Source organism: Dermochelys coriacea, chromosome 5 (genome assembly GCF_009764565.3).
Source record: "Dermochelys coriacea isolate rDerCor1 chromosome 5, rDerCor1.pri.v4, whole genome shotgun sequence".
Taxonomy (NCBI): domain Eukaryota; kingdom Metazoa; phylum Chordata; order Testudines; family Dermochelyidae; genus Dermochelys; species Dermochelys coriacea.
In genome coordinates, this window is record NC_050072.1 from 83,129,880 (window position 1) to 83,145,834 (window position 15,955).

The following is a 15,955-nucleotide window of genomic DNA, read 5'->3' on the forward strand; positions in this document are numbered from 1 at the left end:
GTGAAATAATATTTACTCAGGTATCAAAGTTTTACTATAAGAATGCATTTTAAATGTCACATGAATACTAACTTTCACTGATGGAAAAACTCTTTTTTTTTTTAAAGCTGTTAAATATAAATCTGTCTAGTTTTTAAAACCCTCCCTGATTTTTGCTTAGTTTGAAAGTTGGCTCAATTAATTTCCAGCAAAAGATCACTCTCAAGTAATTTTTTCCATAAAACCAAATAACTAATCAAGAATATTGTTTGGAGGTAGTTAAGAATACACACCCTTGTTGTGCAGCGTTTCTTCAGCTATTGAACACTCAGAGCAGATATCAGACCCCAAGGTACATTTGGCTTCTGTGAAGTCCAAACATGTTTTTTTTTATTCGGAGCCTAATGATATGGTGGTGTTTCTTTTTCTTTTAACATCTCTATAGCTTTCAGGAGAAATTCTTGCAACTCTATAGTTTTCTCTTATCGAAAAGATGTCTTTCCTCACAAAACTAGATTACTCTGTTTTTCCTTAAGGCATAATAATCACCTTTGACATCAGAAACAGTAGGTAAAACAACAAAGGTTATGATGAGAAATCAGTCTCAGATTTGTAGGTGTTTATCTGTTGATTTTGCAGCTTACCCTGATTTTAGATATTTGCTTTAATATATTACTTGGCTCCTCATTTAATCATTCCTCAGCTGACAGGGATTGGGGTGGGAAGTATTGGGTTTCCATGGAGAGCTGTGTAGTGGGGGCAAAAAGGGAGTTTGGAATCAAGTTACACAAAACAGACAGGCAGAAATGGTAAATCTTTAGAGTGCCTTGAATTTGAAGCAAAGGCCTTTTAGGGTTTGTTGGGGCAGAGGGAGAGAAGGGATACTTTTTAAAAAGGTGTTTAGTGTATGTGTAGTGTAGTCGAGTGTGTTTGTGCATGTTTGTAAGTATGTAAGTATAGGATGTGGTGTGAGTTTGTGTGTGTGTGTGTGTGTGTGTGTTCACATGGGGTTGTGTGTATAGGACATGATGTGTATTACTCTGTGTGTATAGTGTACTTGTGTTGTCCTAGACAGGGTATAATTTGTGTTTATTTACAGTGTGGTGTCTGTGTGTGTATGTAAAATGTATAGTGAGGGTGTTCTGGGGTGTGTCGATATATACACTACGCGTGTCTTGTGTTAGAAGGTTGTGTGACTGGACTAGGATGCGGGGGTATATGAGTATGCACGGTCCTGTGTGGGTGTGTGACGGCCAGCGGGGGGGTGTGGGGAGGGGGGTCCGGGCTGAGGCACGGGCTGTGTGTGGAAGCCCTGGAGAATCCCGTGACTAATTGCATTATCTTCCCGCTCCTTGCCTTAACACTGCAACGCAACTCAAAGGCGTTTGGAAAATCGCTTGGATTGCAGCATTGTGCCCAGGCTCAGCAGCAGCTCCCCCCCCGGCTGCTCACACTGGAGCAGCAGCGGGAGGCCGGGGTTATACCTGCCCGCTGTACCTCTGGCTTGGGGGCATGCAAATAGTGCTGGCCGGAGCAACCAATCGGGAGCAAGCTGCAGGAGTTTGGGGGATCCCCCCCCCCTTCCCCTTAATCCGCCGCCCCCCACCAGGGAGAGTTCGCAGCCGCCTGGTCGCAGAGCGCGGTGACCAGAGCCGGGGCACATGCTGCCTCCTCTTCTCCGGGGGCTGCCTTTACTGCTCTCGCCTTCTCGCCGCTTGTCCACCGCTATCCCCTCTTCCAGCTGTGCAGGGTGACACGCTCTGCGCACGGGTAACGCTCTCCCTCCCTCTCTGCTTCTGCGTGTGCTGCTCCCTCTCCTTGCTAGGACACCCTCGCGACTCTCCAGCTGGCCTCTGCCTCTCTGCTGGCTTTGAGGTGGTTTCACTCGGCCGGACTCCGGCTCTTCCTTCTCCTCCGGCTGCCTCCTGTAAATCAGAAAATCGACTCATCAGATAATCCACCAGGGAGCTGGGGAGCTGCGGCAAATTGTAATACCGCTCCACTTCTCCCCCCTCCCTTCTTCCCTGCCTCCCACAAAGTCGGACATAAACCCTGTGAAGAGGCAGCAACTTGCAACCCACAACCATACAAAGAACTGGGGCAGTTCAGGGCACAGCCCATTCAGGACAGGCAGCAGCAACAGAAGCTAATAAACAGGAATAAATAAAGAGTGTGAATAGGCTGCTCCCTCGGTGTGTTTGGGACAGTGAAGTGGATGGAGAAGAAAACCGGGATGCGACTGAGCCACATTTGCTGCATTTTTTATCAGCTTTGTTTCCTCTCAACTGGGATCATTTCAGGTAAAATTACCCCTTTCTTTGGCGCTCATTTCTGTACTTTCCATAGCATGGGATTCATAGAAGGGGAAAATCAGTGGTCCAGCATGTTACTGTTGCTTTCTTTTCTTATTTGTAGCCAACCTGTACACGTTACTTTGCAACTAATCAGTACTGTATGCAGGATCTGGTAACATATATATCAGTAACACGTGTATATATGATCATATGGCACAGAGTGATTTCCCACGTATACAATGGTTATAGTATATGTGTGTGTATTACATAGTATTCATAATATTTATGTGTGTATACACATTATGAGTAGACCATTTTTCATAGTGTATGTATGTACAATTTCTGAATAATTATATATAAATATGTAATATAAAATATCCACACACAGAGAGATTCATAGAATCATAGGCATGTAGGGCTGGAAGGGACCTCAAGAAGTGACCTAGTCCATCCCCCTGCGGTGAGGCAAGGTTAAGAATATCTGAAGCGTTTCTCAAATGCGGCCACTGTGGCCGCATGCGGCCACCAGCGGCTTTTTCTTGCAGCTGCATCCTCCTGAACAGCAAAGCAGTGGTCAGTCCCTGAGGGCCACCATCAGGGGTTGGACCCTGCCCCCCTCTGGAGCCACACATGCTCGAGGAAGAGGAGCTAATGAGTTCCCCACCTTCCTGGGGATGTAGGGTTGGGCTCCAGCCCTCGGGTGGCAGGCAGCAGGCTCTGGCCACAGGGCTCCAATGCCTGGCTGCAGGGCTCAGCCCCCATTGCCCCTGGTACCCCGCTGCCTCCGCTGGCCCATCATGCATTTTCCCCCTCCCCCCCGTCCTCTACTTCCCCCCACCGACCTCCCCATCCAAGGCTTAATTTGACCCCTGGCTTGCCAGGACTGAGCAAGTCTGCTGCTGTGAAAAGTGATATTTGTATGTTTGTTAATATCACTTTTCACAGCAGCAGACTTACTAGCTTGCAAGTCTTTTTTAAAAAGCAACCAAAAAAAGGAAAAGAAGCAACAACAAAAAAGACAAGAACCTACAGAGCACCTTATTTGTGTTTCTATTCTGTTTAGGTCCTATAAAAAAGAGATACAACTGTACATCATTTTTATTATTGAGTCTGCAAAAAGAGTCAATAAATTACAATGATTTGGATATATGCATGTGCATATATATTTGTTTTTCATAAAGTTAATTAAGTATTTTAGGAAATATTGTCAGCGCAAGAGTTGGTGGCTGCACGTCGAGGCCAACAAAAAATTTGTTGTGAGAACCCCAACTAGAATGTATATGTGTACACACATAACGTACCCACAGATTCAGCTGAATATGTTGTTGTGTTGAGTATTTCATGCATTGTGATAATTTATATATCATATAAACATATCACTAATAATAAAATAATAATAAAATAATAAAATCATTAATATTCTTTGATAATGATGGAGGTTTTATTGTTGCATGTATGTGTGCATGCACATGTGTTGTAAGCATATGCATTTGGCTGTGGAGTGTTGTAATGATATATAGAATCACAGTCAGTCTTAAACAGAGCTCATCAAATACATGTCAAAATGTTCATGACGTTTTCCTCCCATTTGTTTCATCGAAATAGCAAATTTGGTGACCAGTTCTATGTTGGCTGAAAAACAGGATAAAATTTTCATGGAACTTTTGACACATTTTCTAAATGCCATTTTTTTTGTCCAGCTCTAGTTTTATATAGAAGGTGTTTATTAAAGAGAGCAACTACAGACACAAACAATAGTTTCCACACAGTTCGGTTTCCAGCTTATCTCCAGTGTTTACCAGGGACCACAGTTCCTGTCTAGAACTCCTAAACAGCACAGAGACATCTAGTGACTGACTAATACACTGCAAGTAAACATATTGTGGGGGAGGTACATTGGGGTGAGGAGCAATGGGACAAGGGTGTGCTTTGTGTGATGCATTTGTTGGTTAGGAGCACTGGGTGTAGTCAGGGGATATTGGCATATATGTGTGTTCACTGGCATGAGTGGTATGCTGTGGCATGTGCAGCACTGTTTTGTGGCATATGCTGTTATTTGTCTGGCTTTCCTGCAGGTCTGCATGCATCAGGAGACTCTGAGGAGTGGGAGATCATCTTCCCAGCACTGTGGAGCAGAGGCCAGCAGGAGCCTGCAGGAGGCAGTGGTGGTGGAGGCAGCTGCAGTACTGATCCCAGCTGTGGAAACAGCAGCAGCAGCAGTAGCAGCAGCAGCACCAGTGCTCCTGGTACACCTAGCCAGGTGGCAGGCAGCTCCCGCGAGGTTCGCTCGGTCTCCTCCCCAGTAGACAGACAACCACAGCCAGCTGGGGAGGTAGCAGAGGAGGAGGATGCGGAGGATGAATACGAGTCTCAGGAATTCTATCACTGGTCTCCCCATCCTCAGGGATCTGGCGCTGCTTCTCAGTTACCGCCGCCACCTTCCCCACCACCGCCACCGCCATCAGAGGATGGGGATGAGGTGTTGCTGAGGATCCCGGCCTTTGCCCGGGAGCTCTACCTGTTGCTCAAGAGAGACAGCCGCTTCTTGGCACCTGGCTTTGCAGTGGAGGAGCGGCTCAGGGGTGAGGGGAAAAGCCCCGCCGGTGCTGTCCATTCTCGGCCTGAGAGAGCCTGTTACTACAGTGGCACTGTGCTTCGTTACCCAGGCTCCTTCGCTTCTTTCAGTACCTGTGTTGGATTGGTAAGGCAGGCCCTGCATGCAGGCAGTAACATCCACATTCCCATTCCAGTCCCATCACTGTCTCATCCTCCTTCCTATTCCCATCCTGCTCCTACAGCCTTCTCTCACATCCCATCCCTATCCTGCTGAATTCCACCTCTATTTGTCACCTCATCCCTAATCCCAGTCCCCTCCACACATTCCATCCAATCCTATCCATATCTTTCTCCTGATCATCCCATCTCTATGTCTGTTCTACTTCCCAATTCCATTTCCCCTGCTTCCTAATCTTATTCGACTCCTTATGCTCTTCTTTCTCCATTTCTTGCTTATCCCTCTCCTTAATCCTAGCCTGTTCCTTAATCTATTTCCATACTTATCCCCATGCTCGCCTATCCTCCTTCCCCCAGTGGTATCCATAAACCTCCTACTCTTCAACCTTATCTCATCCCTGGCCTCCTCTTCCCTATCTTGTTCTTCCCCATCTCTAATCCCATCCTCTTCTACATCCTTATATTTATACTGATACTCCATATCTTGTATCCTCATTCCTCTTTGCCTTTCCCTTGTCCCATTCCCCTTCTTATGCCCCTCTGTCCTCATCCCCATACCTGGCATTACTAGGAATGCACCCTCTTCTTTCCTTATTTCTGCCCATAAAAATACATAATGAATATGTGTGCAGTAGAAATGTTAACACAATCAAAACATTATGGTGAGTTTCACTTTAGAGACATTGGACCTGATTCTCCTCTCAGTGACACTGTTTTTTATAGATGTGAATTTAGTGACCTCCTAATTTACACCAATGTGAGATCAGAACCAGGCCCATTAACAGCAGCAGTGGTGCTTCTGATGAACTGGAATCCCAGGATACCTAGAGGTGGGTGGAGGGACTTCAGGCAGCTGGGATGATGTAAAACCCCGGCCAGATTTAAAACAAAAGCAATTATTATTCTCGTTATAGGGCCTTTATAGAGCATCATAAATGTACACACCTGCATCACTTTACAAAATGTGGAATAAAATCAGAGATGCTGATGAAGTGAGTCAGCAATATCAAAACTCTGCCTGTTTTTGTGGCTTGATGGGTGTCAATCCATGCAACTATAGCACAACTATACAAAACTCATTGGATTCATTCCAAAGTTACCTATCAAACCAGATCCATGATAGATTCTTTGAGGTTTGCCAACTTTTCATGCACAATTAGCAGTTTTTTCATTGTCGTGGTGTGAAACCATGTGAAATGTAGAGAATGTGAATGCATTTTACTTTGCCTGTTTGGATTTGTTCAAACACAAAACTCAAACTGAAACTGATGGGGGAATTTATTTGGATTGATACCAAATAAAATAGTTGCATGCACTTCTGCAGAGTAAAACTGCCAAGTTTCACACAGTTCTAAGTGGATGGAATCTAATTAATGATATTTTGTCAGATTTTCTGAAGTACAGTAGCGGAATTAATTGGGGAGGAACATTCTCAAAGTCAATTGAGGGTGATCTGAAAGCCATCAGTAGGCTTTTAATACTCTGAAAATGCATTTGATTTAGGAGCAATAGTGTTCATACTAACTGGACTTTTCACAGATGTTTCAGTTTACCCTTGAATGGATGCATAGACTAAGCATGCAAGCACTCAGATCAGGTGCTTGTTCAGATAAATGCTGCTGAATTGTCAATCCTTTTTCTAAGGTCTTGTCTACACTACCACGTGGGGTCGATCTAAGATATGCATCTTCAGCTACGTGAGTAGCGTAGCTGAAGTCAATGCATAGGCGGGGCCTCATGGAAGGGCAGAGTGGGGGTCGGGCCATGGTTGGGGGGGTTGAGCACCCATCGGAAAGAGGGGAAGTCGGCGCCTATGAGTCGACGTACTTAGACCTGCTTACTGCCGTGTCTTCACTGTGGTAAGTCGACAGCGGACTCTCTCCGACCGACTCCGCTTACGCTTCTCATTCTGATGGAGTACCAGAGTTAGCGGGAAAGCACTCAGGGATTGATTTATCACATCTATACTAGACGCAATAAATTGACCCCCACTGGATCAATCGCTGCCCGCTGATCTAGTGGGTAGTGTAGAAAGCCCTAGGTCTTCAGTAAACAGTATGTGATCATGAAAAATTTATTCATGTGAGTAATCCTTACCTAAGTAGCCCCATGGTTTGCAATGAGACTACTCAGGTAAGCAAGGCTTTCTCCTGTAAGTGTTGCTAAATCAGGCTCATTGTTAAAATTTGCACAACATGGTAATAACAAGTTGGCTTAAAAATGCAGTTCTCTCTTCAATCACCATTTGTCCCTATTACACATGTGAATCATTGTTCGTTTTCCAAGAATCTTTTCATTTGCATAAGGATTGCTATTTCCCTCCTATGCCTTCATGTTTTCCTCACCATAAATAGTCAAGATATTTTAAACTTCACTTTCTGTTTTAACATGTAAACTACAGTGAAACTTGACTCTATAAGTATTTCGTTATAAAGCTATTTCAGTTATAATGGATTCTGTATTTTCCTTCTGGTTTGGTTAAAAACTAATTTTAGAGACAATGTAACTTGAAGTTCCTTCCTTTTTAGTATGTGTATATATATTCTCCCCACAAAACCCTTGTGAAGTTTGAGTGAAAGTTGCTAGAATGTATATCTTACTAATACAAATCATAAAAAGCAAGGCGATGAGTTGTTAAGTCACTTAACACCCCATCTACACACCACTTACCAATTTCCTTTCTCAGCCTCTGCTACCTCCCTCTGGTATGGAAGCTTCCTTCCACCATTCCCTCTGCTCCCATGGTAGCTTCTCTTTCTAGTGAATCTCCAGTTTCTCAGCAGAGGACAGCCAAAGTTTGACAGGCCTGAATAGGTCCATCCCATTGATATTACAGGTGAGAAGGATTAATACCTCCAAAGGAGGTTATGGGGTGAGGCATGAATGAGGGACTGGATGCAAGAAAGGAGCATAAGTGTAAGGGGGAGTAGTAGCAGCTGGGCTGGATAGCCCTTCCCATACTCCCCCTGAAAAATCAGTGTCAATCTCTTGAAGGGTTGGGGGGAGACATGAATAGGGAGAATTAGATGGGAGTGCATGGGGGTGTGGAGATGGAGAGAGGGGACTAGATGAACACCTTGGATCTCAATATACATTAATAGTTCTACCTCACACCCTGGCAGTGGCTTCCCAGGTGCTGCTTCCAGGTACACCAAGAGTTATTATTTACATATTCATAGATGTTAAGGCCAGAAAGGGGCCATTATTATCTGATCTCCTACATACCACAGGCTATAGGATTTCACCCAGTGATGTTTCCTGCATCAAACCCATAACATCTGGTTGAACTAGAGCATCTCTTTTAGGAAGACATTCAATCTTGATCTAAAGAGTTTAAGTGATGAAAAATCCACCACAACCCTTGGTAAATTGTTCTAATGATAAATACCTTCATCGTTAAAAATGGTGCTTTATTTCCATTCTAAATTTGTCCATCTTCAACTTCCATCTAGTCTTTTCCCTGTGAATGATTTTTAAGAAGAAAGCATAATGATAAAGACATTGAATATCATTGCGCATAGAACAGGACACCACTAGAAACACTATAATTTGATGATGATTTCCCATTAACAATTACTTTTTCAGTTCTATCAATTAGCCTGTTTTTAATCCATTTAATATATGCTACATTTTGTATAGTGCTATTTTTTATTGGAACACTGTGTTATACTAAGTCAAAGCCTTTCAGAAGTTGAAATATATTATGTCAATCTTGTAATCTCATCAGAAAACAGTATTGAGTTTATTTGACAAGACCTGTTTTTCATAAAACCATGTTGACTGGTAGTAATTACATTACTATCATCTTTTAATTATTTTCTAATTGCATTCAATGCAATGAATTTGCCCAGGATTGAAATTTAGCTAATTGGTCTATAGTTACCTGGGACATTCTTTTTTTACTCTTTCAAAAAAAAAAAGTGATACATTAGCTTTTTTCCAGTCCTCTTTCTAAACTACCTATCTTTCTTACTTATGTGGCCCACTGCACCATTTTATCTATCTTTCAGTAAATTAGAGTAACAAAACTAAATGTGTTACATAAACTCTCATTCTTTCTGCAGGAAAAAGCTGTAATGTTGGAGATATTTTTAAATAATTATTTGTGCATTTAAGTAGATCAGGTTGATTATGTGTATGTTTGTGATGGGCTAATGAGAAAAAGTTAAGTTTAAGAGATGGGTTTTACATTTGGGCACTGTGAGGTCTGCACAGAGGTGCCCCCACACATTTTTCACATGGTACACACAATTGAATCACTGTCACTTTAACTTAGCATGGTGCCACTCAGGTTTGGCCTGGACCCCCTCCAGTGTGATGAAGGGTCACTGAGCCAAATTTCAGTGAGCGGTGTTGTGACCCAGTTTGGTAGGTTGAAATGCCACTTAGTTTTCGGGCCCTCTCAAATTTGGGGTATGGGGCAAACTGCCCCTTTTGTCCCCACTTCTAGGCAGACATGTCCCTGCCCGTGATATACTTTGTGCGTAAAGTGAATATATGGCTGTAAGTGCCATTGGTCTTGCATACCAGGTACAACACTATGGAGAGCCCAGATGTATGCACAAAGACCATGATGTGTGCAGACTGGATTCCCCTACACAACATTGCTCACTTTCACACCCTTCTTTTCTCTTCCTGGATTTAACCTCCATTCCTCCCCAGAGCCAAGAATGTCTCTCGTACTACCCCATAATTGTTACCCCATGCCTCCTGTTGGCCAGGCTGCTTCCTGGCTCCCAGGCATCTCTGTGCTGGGTGTGGTTGCTGAGTTAGGCAGGCCATGTTGGAGAATAGAATTAGATGATGGATCTGATCATTATCTGCTAATCTTGGAGAAATTTTAAGTTATCTTGAATAAGAGCAATAACACTTAATTCTTTACTTTCAATATGTTTAATTTTAAAATCCTAATGTATCTTATGTCTTAAATGTTATCACTGTGTGTGTGTGTGTTTGTATAAATCTGGCATTTTGGGCACTGTGATTGTTTAGCTAGGGAAACTCTGCAAAAGCTGGTAAATGTTATACTATGAAAAGTCATAGATTATTGAATTGCCCTTTGAAAAGCTCTTGGTGCTAAATTTGGAGACTAACTTCTACACTGTAGTGTTGGGATTAATACCTATTCCCAATAGTGTTTTGTGGCTTAATGCATACCTTATCTTGGGTTCAAGTTACTGAATAAGTGCAAAATATGAGTACTATTTACATTTATATACCCTTATTAACTATTACATCCTGAGTACCACATTGGCTTTAGGTCCATCTCCATAATCCTTCATGAGGGAGAGTCATGGAGCATGTCATGGGAGCTAATGCTGGTTGCTTCAAGAAACATTAACTTCCTACAGCCCTTGGAAGAAGATGGCACGTTAATTAGTGTAGGTCTTTTCCCTACCTTTGGCCCTGATTATACTGTTTGTTTTTGTGTGTGATTTATTTATTTAGCAGGGGAAGGGAGGAACGTTCAAGGGACTGGGAAGTGTCTCATCTTTCCCTCTGCAGTGCTCCAGCTCCACTGCTGCTTGTCCATGTTTTTTGCTCCCTACTGCACTGAGCAGCAGTTGTTTGGGAGGCGGGGACAAGGGCCTTCCGGATGGATCAATCTCAACTCTGAGCTTTCACTGTTTCAGTAGGTTTGAGGAATTTTGAGAGGACAGACATCTAGGGTTTCACTTCACTGTCCACAACCTGTTGGGATGTTGGATTGCTTTGTTAGTGTTGGCCTTTATTTTAGTCTGAGTTGTGTGTGCATGTGCATGCAACAGGGTTGTCAGAGGGCCAGGTGGTCTTATGGGTAGCACATCCAGTAGACAGCCTCGCCCTTCAGCAGGACAGCTTTTCAGTCCAATTCTTCACCCTTGTATTGACTTTGTTTCACTTTGTGTTCTCAGTGTCCTTGCCCTCTCCTTACCAGAAAGGTGAGTGGGGTGGGAATGTGGAATATGCACCTCCTTCAGCAGGGACAATTGGTATGGTATCCAACCCAGGGCCCTATGAGAGCCAATCAGGGTCCGGCACCTTGGAGTGCCCTTGGAGTTACCCTCCTGGGTCACTTTCTACTGTCTGTTGTGCCCCTCGGCTCCAAGATAGCAAAAGAAAAAACAACTAAACCTTCAGCCCCAACCAGACTGAACACGAAGACCTATTCCTCACACCCTTATTCAGGAGCCTTCAGCGTAGTTCTCCCTTCCTCCTCTCTGCTGAGCAAGGCGCTCATAAGAGCATAAGAATGGCCCTACTGGGTCAGACCAAGGGTCCATCTAGCTCAGTATCTGATCTTCCGACAGTGGCCAGTGTCAGGTGCCCCAGAGGGAATGAAGAGAACAGGTAATCATCAAGTGATCCATCCCCTGTCACTCATTCCCAGCTTCTGGCAAACAAAGGCTAGGGACACCATCCCTGCCCATTCTGGCTAATAGGAGAAATCCTTTTGTAGCTCTTCGCAGTCTGCCTGGGACTTAACTACCTTGAGTAATTTTGTATCATCTGTAAATTTTGCCACCTCACTGTTCAACCCTTTTTCCAGATCATTTATGAATATGTTGATTAGGACTCAGCCCAGTTCAGACCCCTGGGAGACATCACAATTTACAGGTTTCAGAGTAGCAGCCATGTTAGTCTGTATTCGCAAAAAGAAAAGGAGTACTTGTGGCACCTTAGAGACTAACAAATTTATTTCAGCATAAGCTTTCGTGAGCTACAGCACACTTCATCAGATGCCCCTCTCCAGTCTGAAAACTGATCATTTATTCCTACCCTGTGTTTCGTATCTGTTAACCAGTTATCAGTCCAGAAGAGGACCTTCCCTCTTATCCCATGACAGCTTACTTTGCTTAAGAGCCTTTGGGGAGGGACCTTGTCAAAGGCTTTCTGAAATCTAAGTACACTATATTCACTGGATCCCCCTTGTCCATATGCTTGTTGACCACCTCAAAGAATTCTAGTCAATTAGTGAGGCATGATTTCCCTTTACAAAAACCATGCTGACTCTTCCCCAACAAATTGTGTTCATCTATGTGACTGACAATTTTGTTCTTTACTATAGTTTCAACCAGTTTGCTCAGTACTGAAGTCAGGCTTACCGGCCTGTAATTGCTGGGATCACCACTGGAGCCCCTTTTAAAAACTGGCGTCACATTAGCTATTCTCCAGTCTTTTGGTACAGAAGCTAATCTAAATGATAGGTTACAGACTATAGTTAGTAGTTCAGCAATTTTACATTTGAGTTTCTTCAGAATGCTTGGGTGAATACCATCTGGTCCTGATGTTTATCAATTTGTTCCAAAACCTCCTTTAATGACACCTCAATCTGGGACAGTTCCTCAGATCTCTCACCTAAAAAGCATGGCTCAGGTTTAGGAATCTCCCTCAGATCCTCAGCTGTGAAGAACAATGCAAAGAATTAATTGAGTTTTTCCGCAATGGCCTTATTGTCATTGAGTGCTCCTTTAGCAACTCCATCGTCCAGTGGCTCCACTGGTTGTTTAGCAGGCTTCCTGCTTCTGATGTACTTAAAAAAATTTTGCTATTACTTTTGAGCCTTTGACTAACTGTTCCTTGAATACTATTTTTTGGCCTTCCTAATTGTATTTTTATAGTTCATTAGCCAGTGTTTATGCTCCTTTCTATTTACCTCACTAAGATTTAACTTCCACTTTTTAAAGGATGCCTTTTTGCCTCTCACTGCTTCTTTTACTTTGTTGTTTAGCCATGGTGGCTCTTTTTAGTTTCTCTTATTATGTTTTTTAATTTGGGGGTATGCATTTAAGTTGAGCCTCTATTATGGTGTCTTTAAAAAGTTTCCATGCAGCTTGCAGAGATTTCACTTTTGGTACTGTACTCTTTAATTTCTGTTTAACTAACCTCCTCATTTTTGTGTAGTTCCCCTTTCTGAAATTAAATGCTACAGTGTTGGGACGCTGTGGTGTTTTTTCCTGCCACAGAGATATTCAATTTAATTATATTATTAATTAATAATAATTAATTGTTAATTATTGTGCTCCACTTAGGACTAATAAAGAATTGCCTCACCTCTGATGGGTTCCAGGACAAGCTGCTCCAAGAAGCAGTCATTTAAGGTGTCAAGAAACCTTATCTTGGCATCCCGGCCTGAGGTGACGTGTACCCAGTCAACATGGGGATAATTGAACCCCCCTATTATTATTATTATTGAGTTTTTTTATTTGAATAGCCTCTCTACTCTTTCTGAGCATTTCACAGTCACTATCACCATCCTGGTCAGATGGTCAGTAATATATTCCTACTGCTATATTCTTATTATTAGAGCATGGAATTTCTATCCATAGAGATTCTATGGTACAGTTTGATTCATTTATGATTTTTACTTCATTTGATTCTACACTTTCTTTCACATTTAATGCCACTCCCGCACCAGCATGACCTGTTCTGTCCTTTCGATATATTTTGTACCCTGGTATTACTGTATCCCATTGATTATCCTCATTCCACAAGTTTCTGTGATGCTTATTAGATCAATATCCTCATTTAATATGAGGCACTCTAGTTCACCCATTTTATTATTTAGACTTCAAGCATTGGTATATAAGCACTTAAAAATTTGTCTCCTTTTAGCTGTCTGCCATTACACGATGTAATTGAATGGGACTCTTTTTCATTTGATTGTTACAGACCCTGCCTGTATTTTATCATTTTCCATCCTCTTGGCCTTACTAGGACATAGAGATTCTCTATTAATAGATCCTCCCCTAAGGGATGTCTGAACCATGTGCTCCTCTGCACCTGTCGGCTTCCCCCCAGCCCTTCATTTAAAAACTGCTCTACAACCTTTTTAATGTTAAATGCCAGCAATCTGGTTCCATTTTGGTTTAGGTGGAGTCCATCCTTCCTGTATAGGCTCCCCCTTTCCCAAAAGTTTCCCCAGTTCCTAATAAATCTAAACCCCTCCTCCCTACACCATTGTCTCCTCCGCTCATTGAGACTCTGCAGTTCTGCCTGTCTAACTGGCCCTGCACGTGGAACTGGGAGCATCTCAGAGAATGCTACCATGGAGGTCCTGGACTTCAGTCTCTTACCTAGCAGCTTAAATTTGGCCTGCAGGACCTCTCTCCTATCTTTCCCTATGTCATTGGTACCTACATGTACCACGACCACCAACTCTTCCCCAGCACTACACATAAGTCTATCTAGATGTCTCGAGAGATCCACAACCTTTGCACCAGGCAGGCAAGTCACCACACGGTTCTTCTGGTTATCACAAACCTAGCTATCTATGTTTCTAATGATCGAATTGCCCATTACTAATAGCCGTCTCTTCCTAATGGCTGGAGTTCTCTCCCCCAGAGAGGTATCCTCAGTGTGAGAGGATACCACAACATCATCTGGAATGGAGATCGCAACTATGGGATTACTTGTGGCACCTTAGAGACTAACAGATTTATTAGAGCATAAGCTTTCATGAGCTACAGCTCACTTCATCGGATGAAACCTGTAACTATGGGATTGTTTCCCTTTGCTCCCTTTTTAAGCTTCTTGTACAGTTGGAGCATGCCCAATGGGCCCAATATTGTTCTTTAATCCTTTCAGACTCATTGTGGTGTTTGGACGTGCCATTACAGTGCATCATCCTCAAGTGCTTTGGTACATGTCCTATAAATGTTCATAATCCATTGTCACACTATAAAGTGGACTTTTAACAGCTTGCTTTTTTCCTGCTGATTTAGCTTTTTTCATCTCTAATTACACAATATCTACACAGTTTACATGATACTTTTGAAGTTACTTAATTTATGGTTTCTAGAAATGAATAGCTAGAAAAGATACAGAATCTTCATAGAAAGTACAAAAAAGGCCTTGAGTAAAATTTGTAAGAGTGCGTATGTGACTTAGGAGCCTAAATCCTATTTTCAAAATTGATCTAGGCACATAAGTATCTAAATTCTAATGACTTTCAAGCAGACTTAGATTTCTAGGTGCCTAAAGGCCAAGTTTACAAAGATATTTAGATGCCTAAAGATGTAGACGGGCATCTAGTGGGATTTATTAAAGTACCTAAGCCAGTTAGGCACCTAACTCCAATTGAAAGTCACTCACATGGTAGATTCACATAGTAAATCTTTTGTAAATTTTAACCCTTGACTCCAAGGGGAGTCAGATTGAGCCTTATGAGTGTTGAGGACAGACCAGCCTCCTAACCCACAATTATTAAAGATCCTCTCTACAACTTTTGAAATGTTCTCTGTCTTCTTTTCAGTGTCGGCATTTAAAATGTCACCTTGTCTCCCACTTTAAAACTCTCTTAAGCAACCAACACTTGCACTTTCTGTGAAGATCCAATATCACCTTACAAAGTAACTTCAAAAGTATGTAAATTGTGCAGATATAGTGTATATAGTACAGATGAAAAAATGCTAAATGTTGTCAATGGGAGTCTTTTAATGGGAATTGAATTAGACCCTTGCAGATCAAATTCAGACTGAGAGTGGCTAACTTCATTGAGCTGCATATCCTATTAAGAAAACGTGCCCTGAGGGATAGTTGTAAACCAGAGTGAAAACCCAGAAGGAACTGAAAAATATCTGGGCTGTCCAGGGCCTGAAGTAGTAGCAATGTCCTCTGTAGAACCTCAGAGTTCACCTAATCAACGATGACAGCCATATACATTGTCTGACTGTTTACTTTCAAAAACTTGAGAAAATTCAGATTGCTTTGAAGTTTAAGCAGGGTTTTCTTTGAGTGTGTTGTGGGAAACAGCACTCATGTTAAGGGAGGATTACTCCAAAGAGTTTTCCATTTGTATACTTAAGGCTCAATTATTCATCTCTTAGCCTGAATAGTAGTTCTTCTCATAAGCATCCTTATTGATGTCAATGGGACTACTCATATGAATGCTACACAGTTAATTGGTTGCAGAATCAGGCCGTTTATGAATTGTGCCTACTTCTTGCTTCTGTTTTGACTCAGCATTT

At 42.5% G+C, this 15,955-nt stretch overlaps 1 protein-coding gene across 1 annotated transcript in view; it reads left to right on the forward strand.

The window, feature by feature from the left end:
• The first annotated feature begins 1,332 nt into the window (after positions 1-1,332).
• ADAMTS19 (ADAM metallopeptidase with thrombospondin type 1 motif 19) overlaps positions 1,333-15,955 on the forward strand; it is a 286,395-nt gene continuing 271,772 nt past the window's right edge. Inside the window, exons 1-2 of the mRNA XM_038403950.2 lie at positions 1,333-2,279; positions 4,349-4,974. Coding sequence (XP_038259878.1) covers positions 2,195-2,279; positions 4,349-4,974 — 711 coding nt within the window. The 5' untranslated portion in view covers positions 1,333-2,194. The remainder of the gene's footprint in view (positions 2,280-4,348; positions 4,975-15,955) is intronic.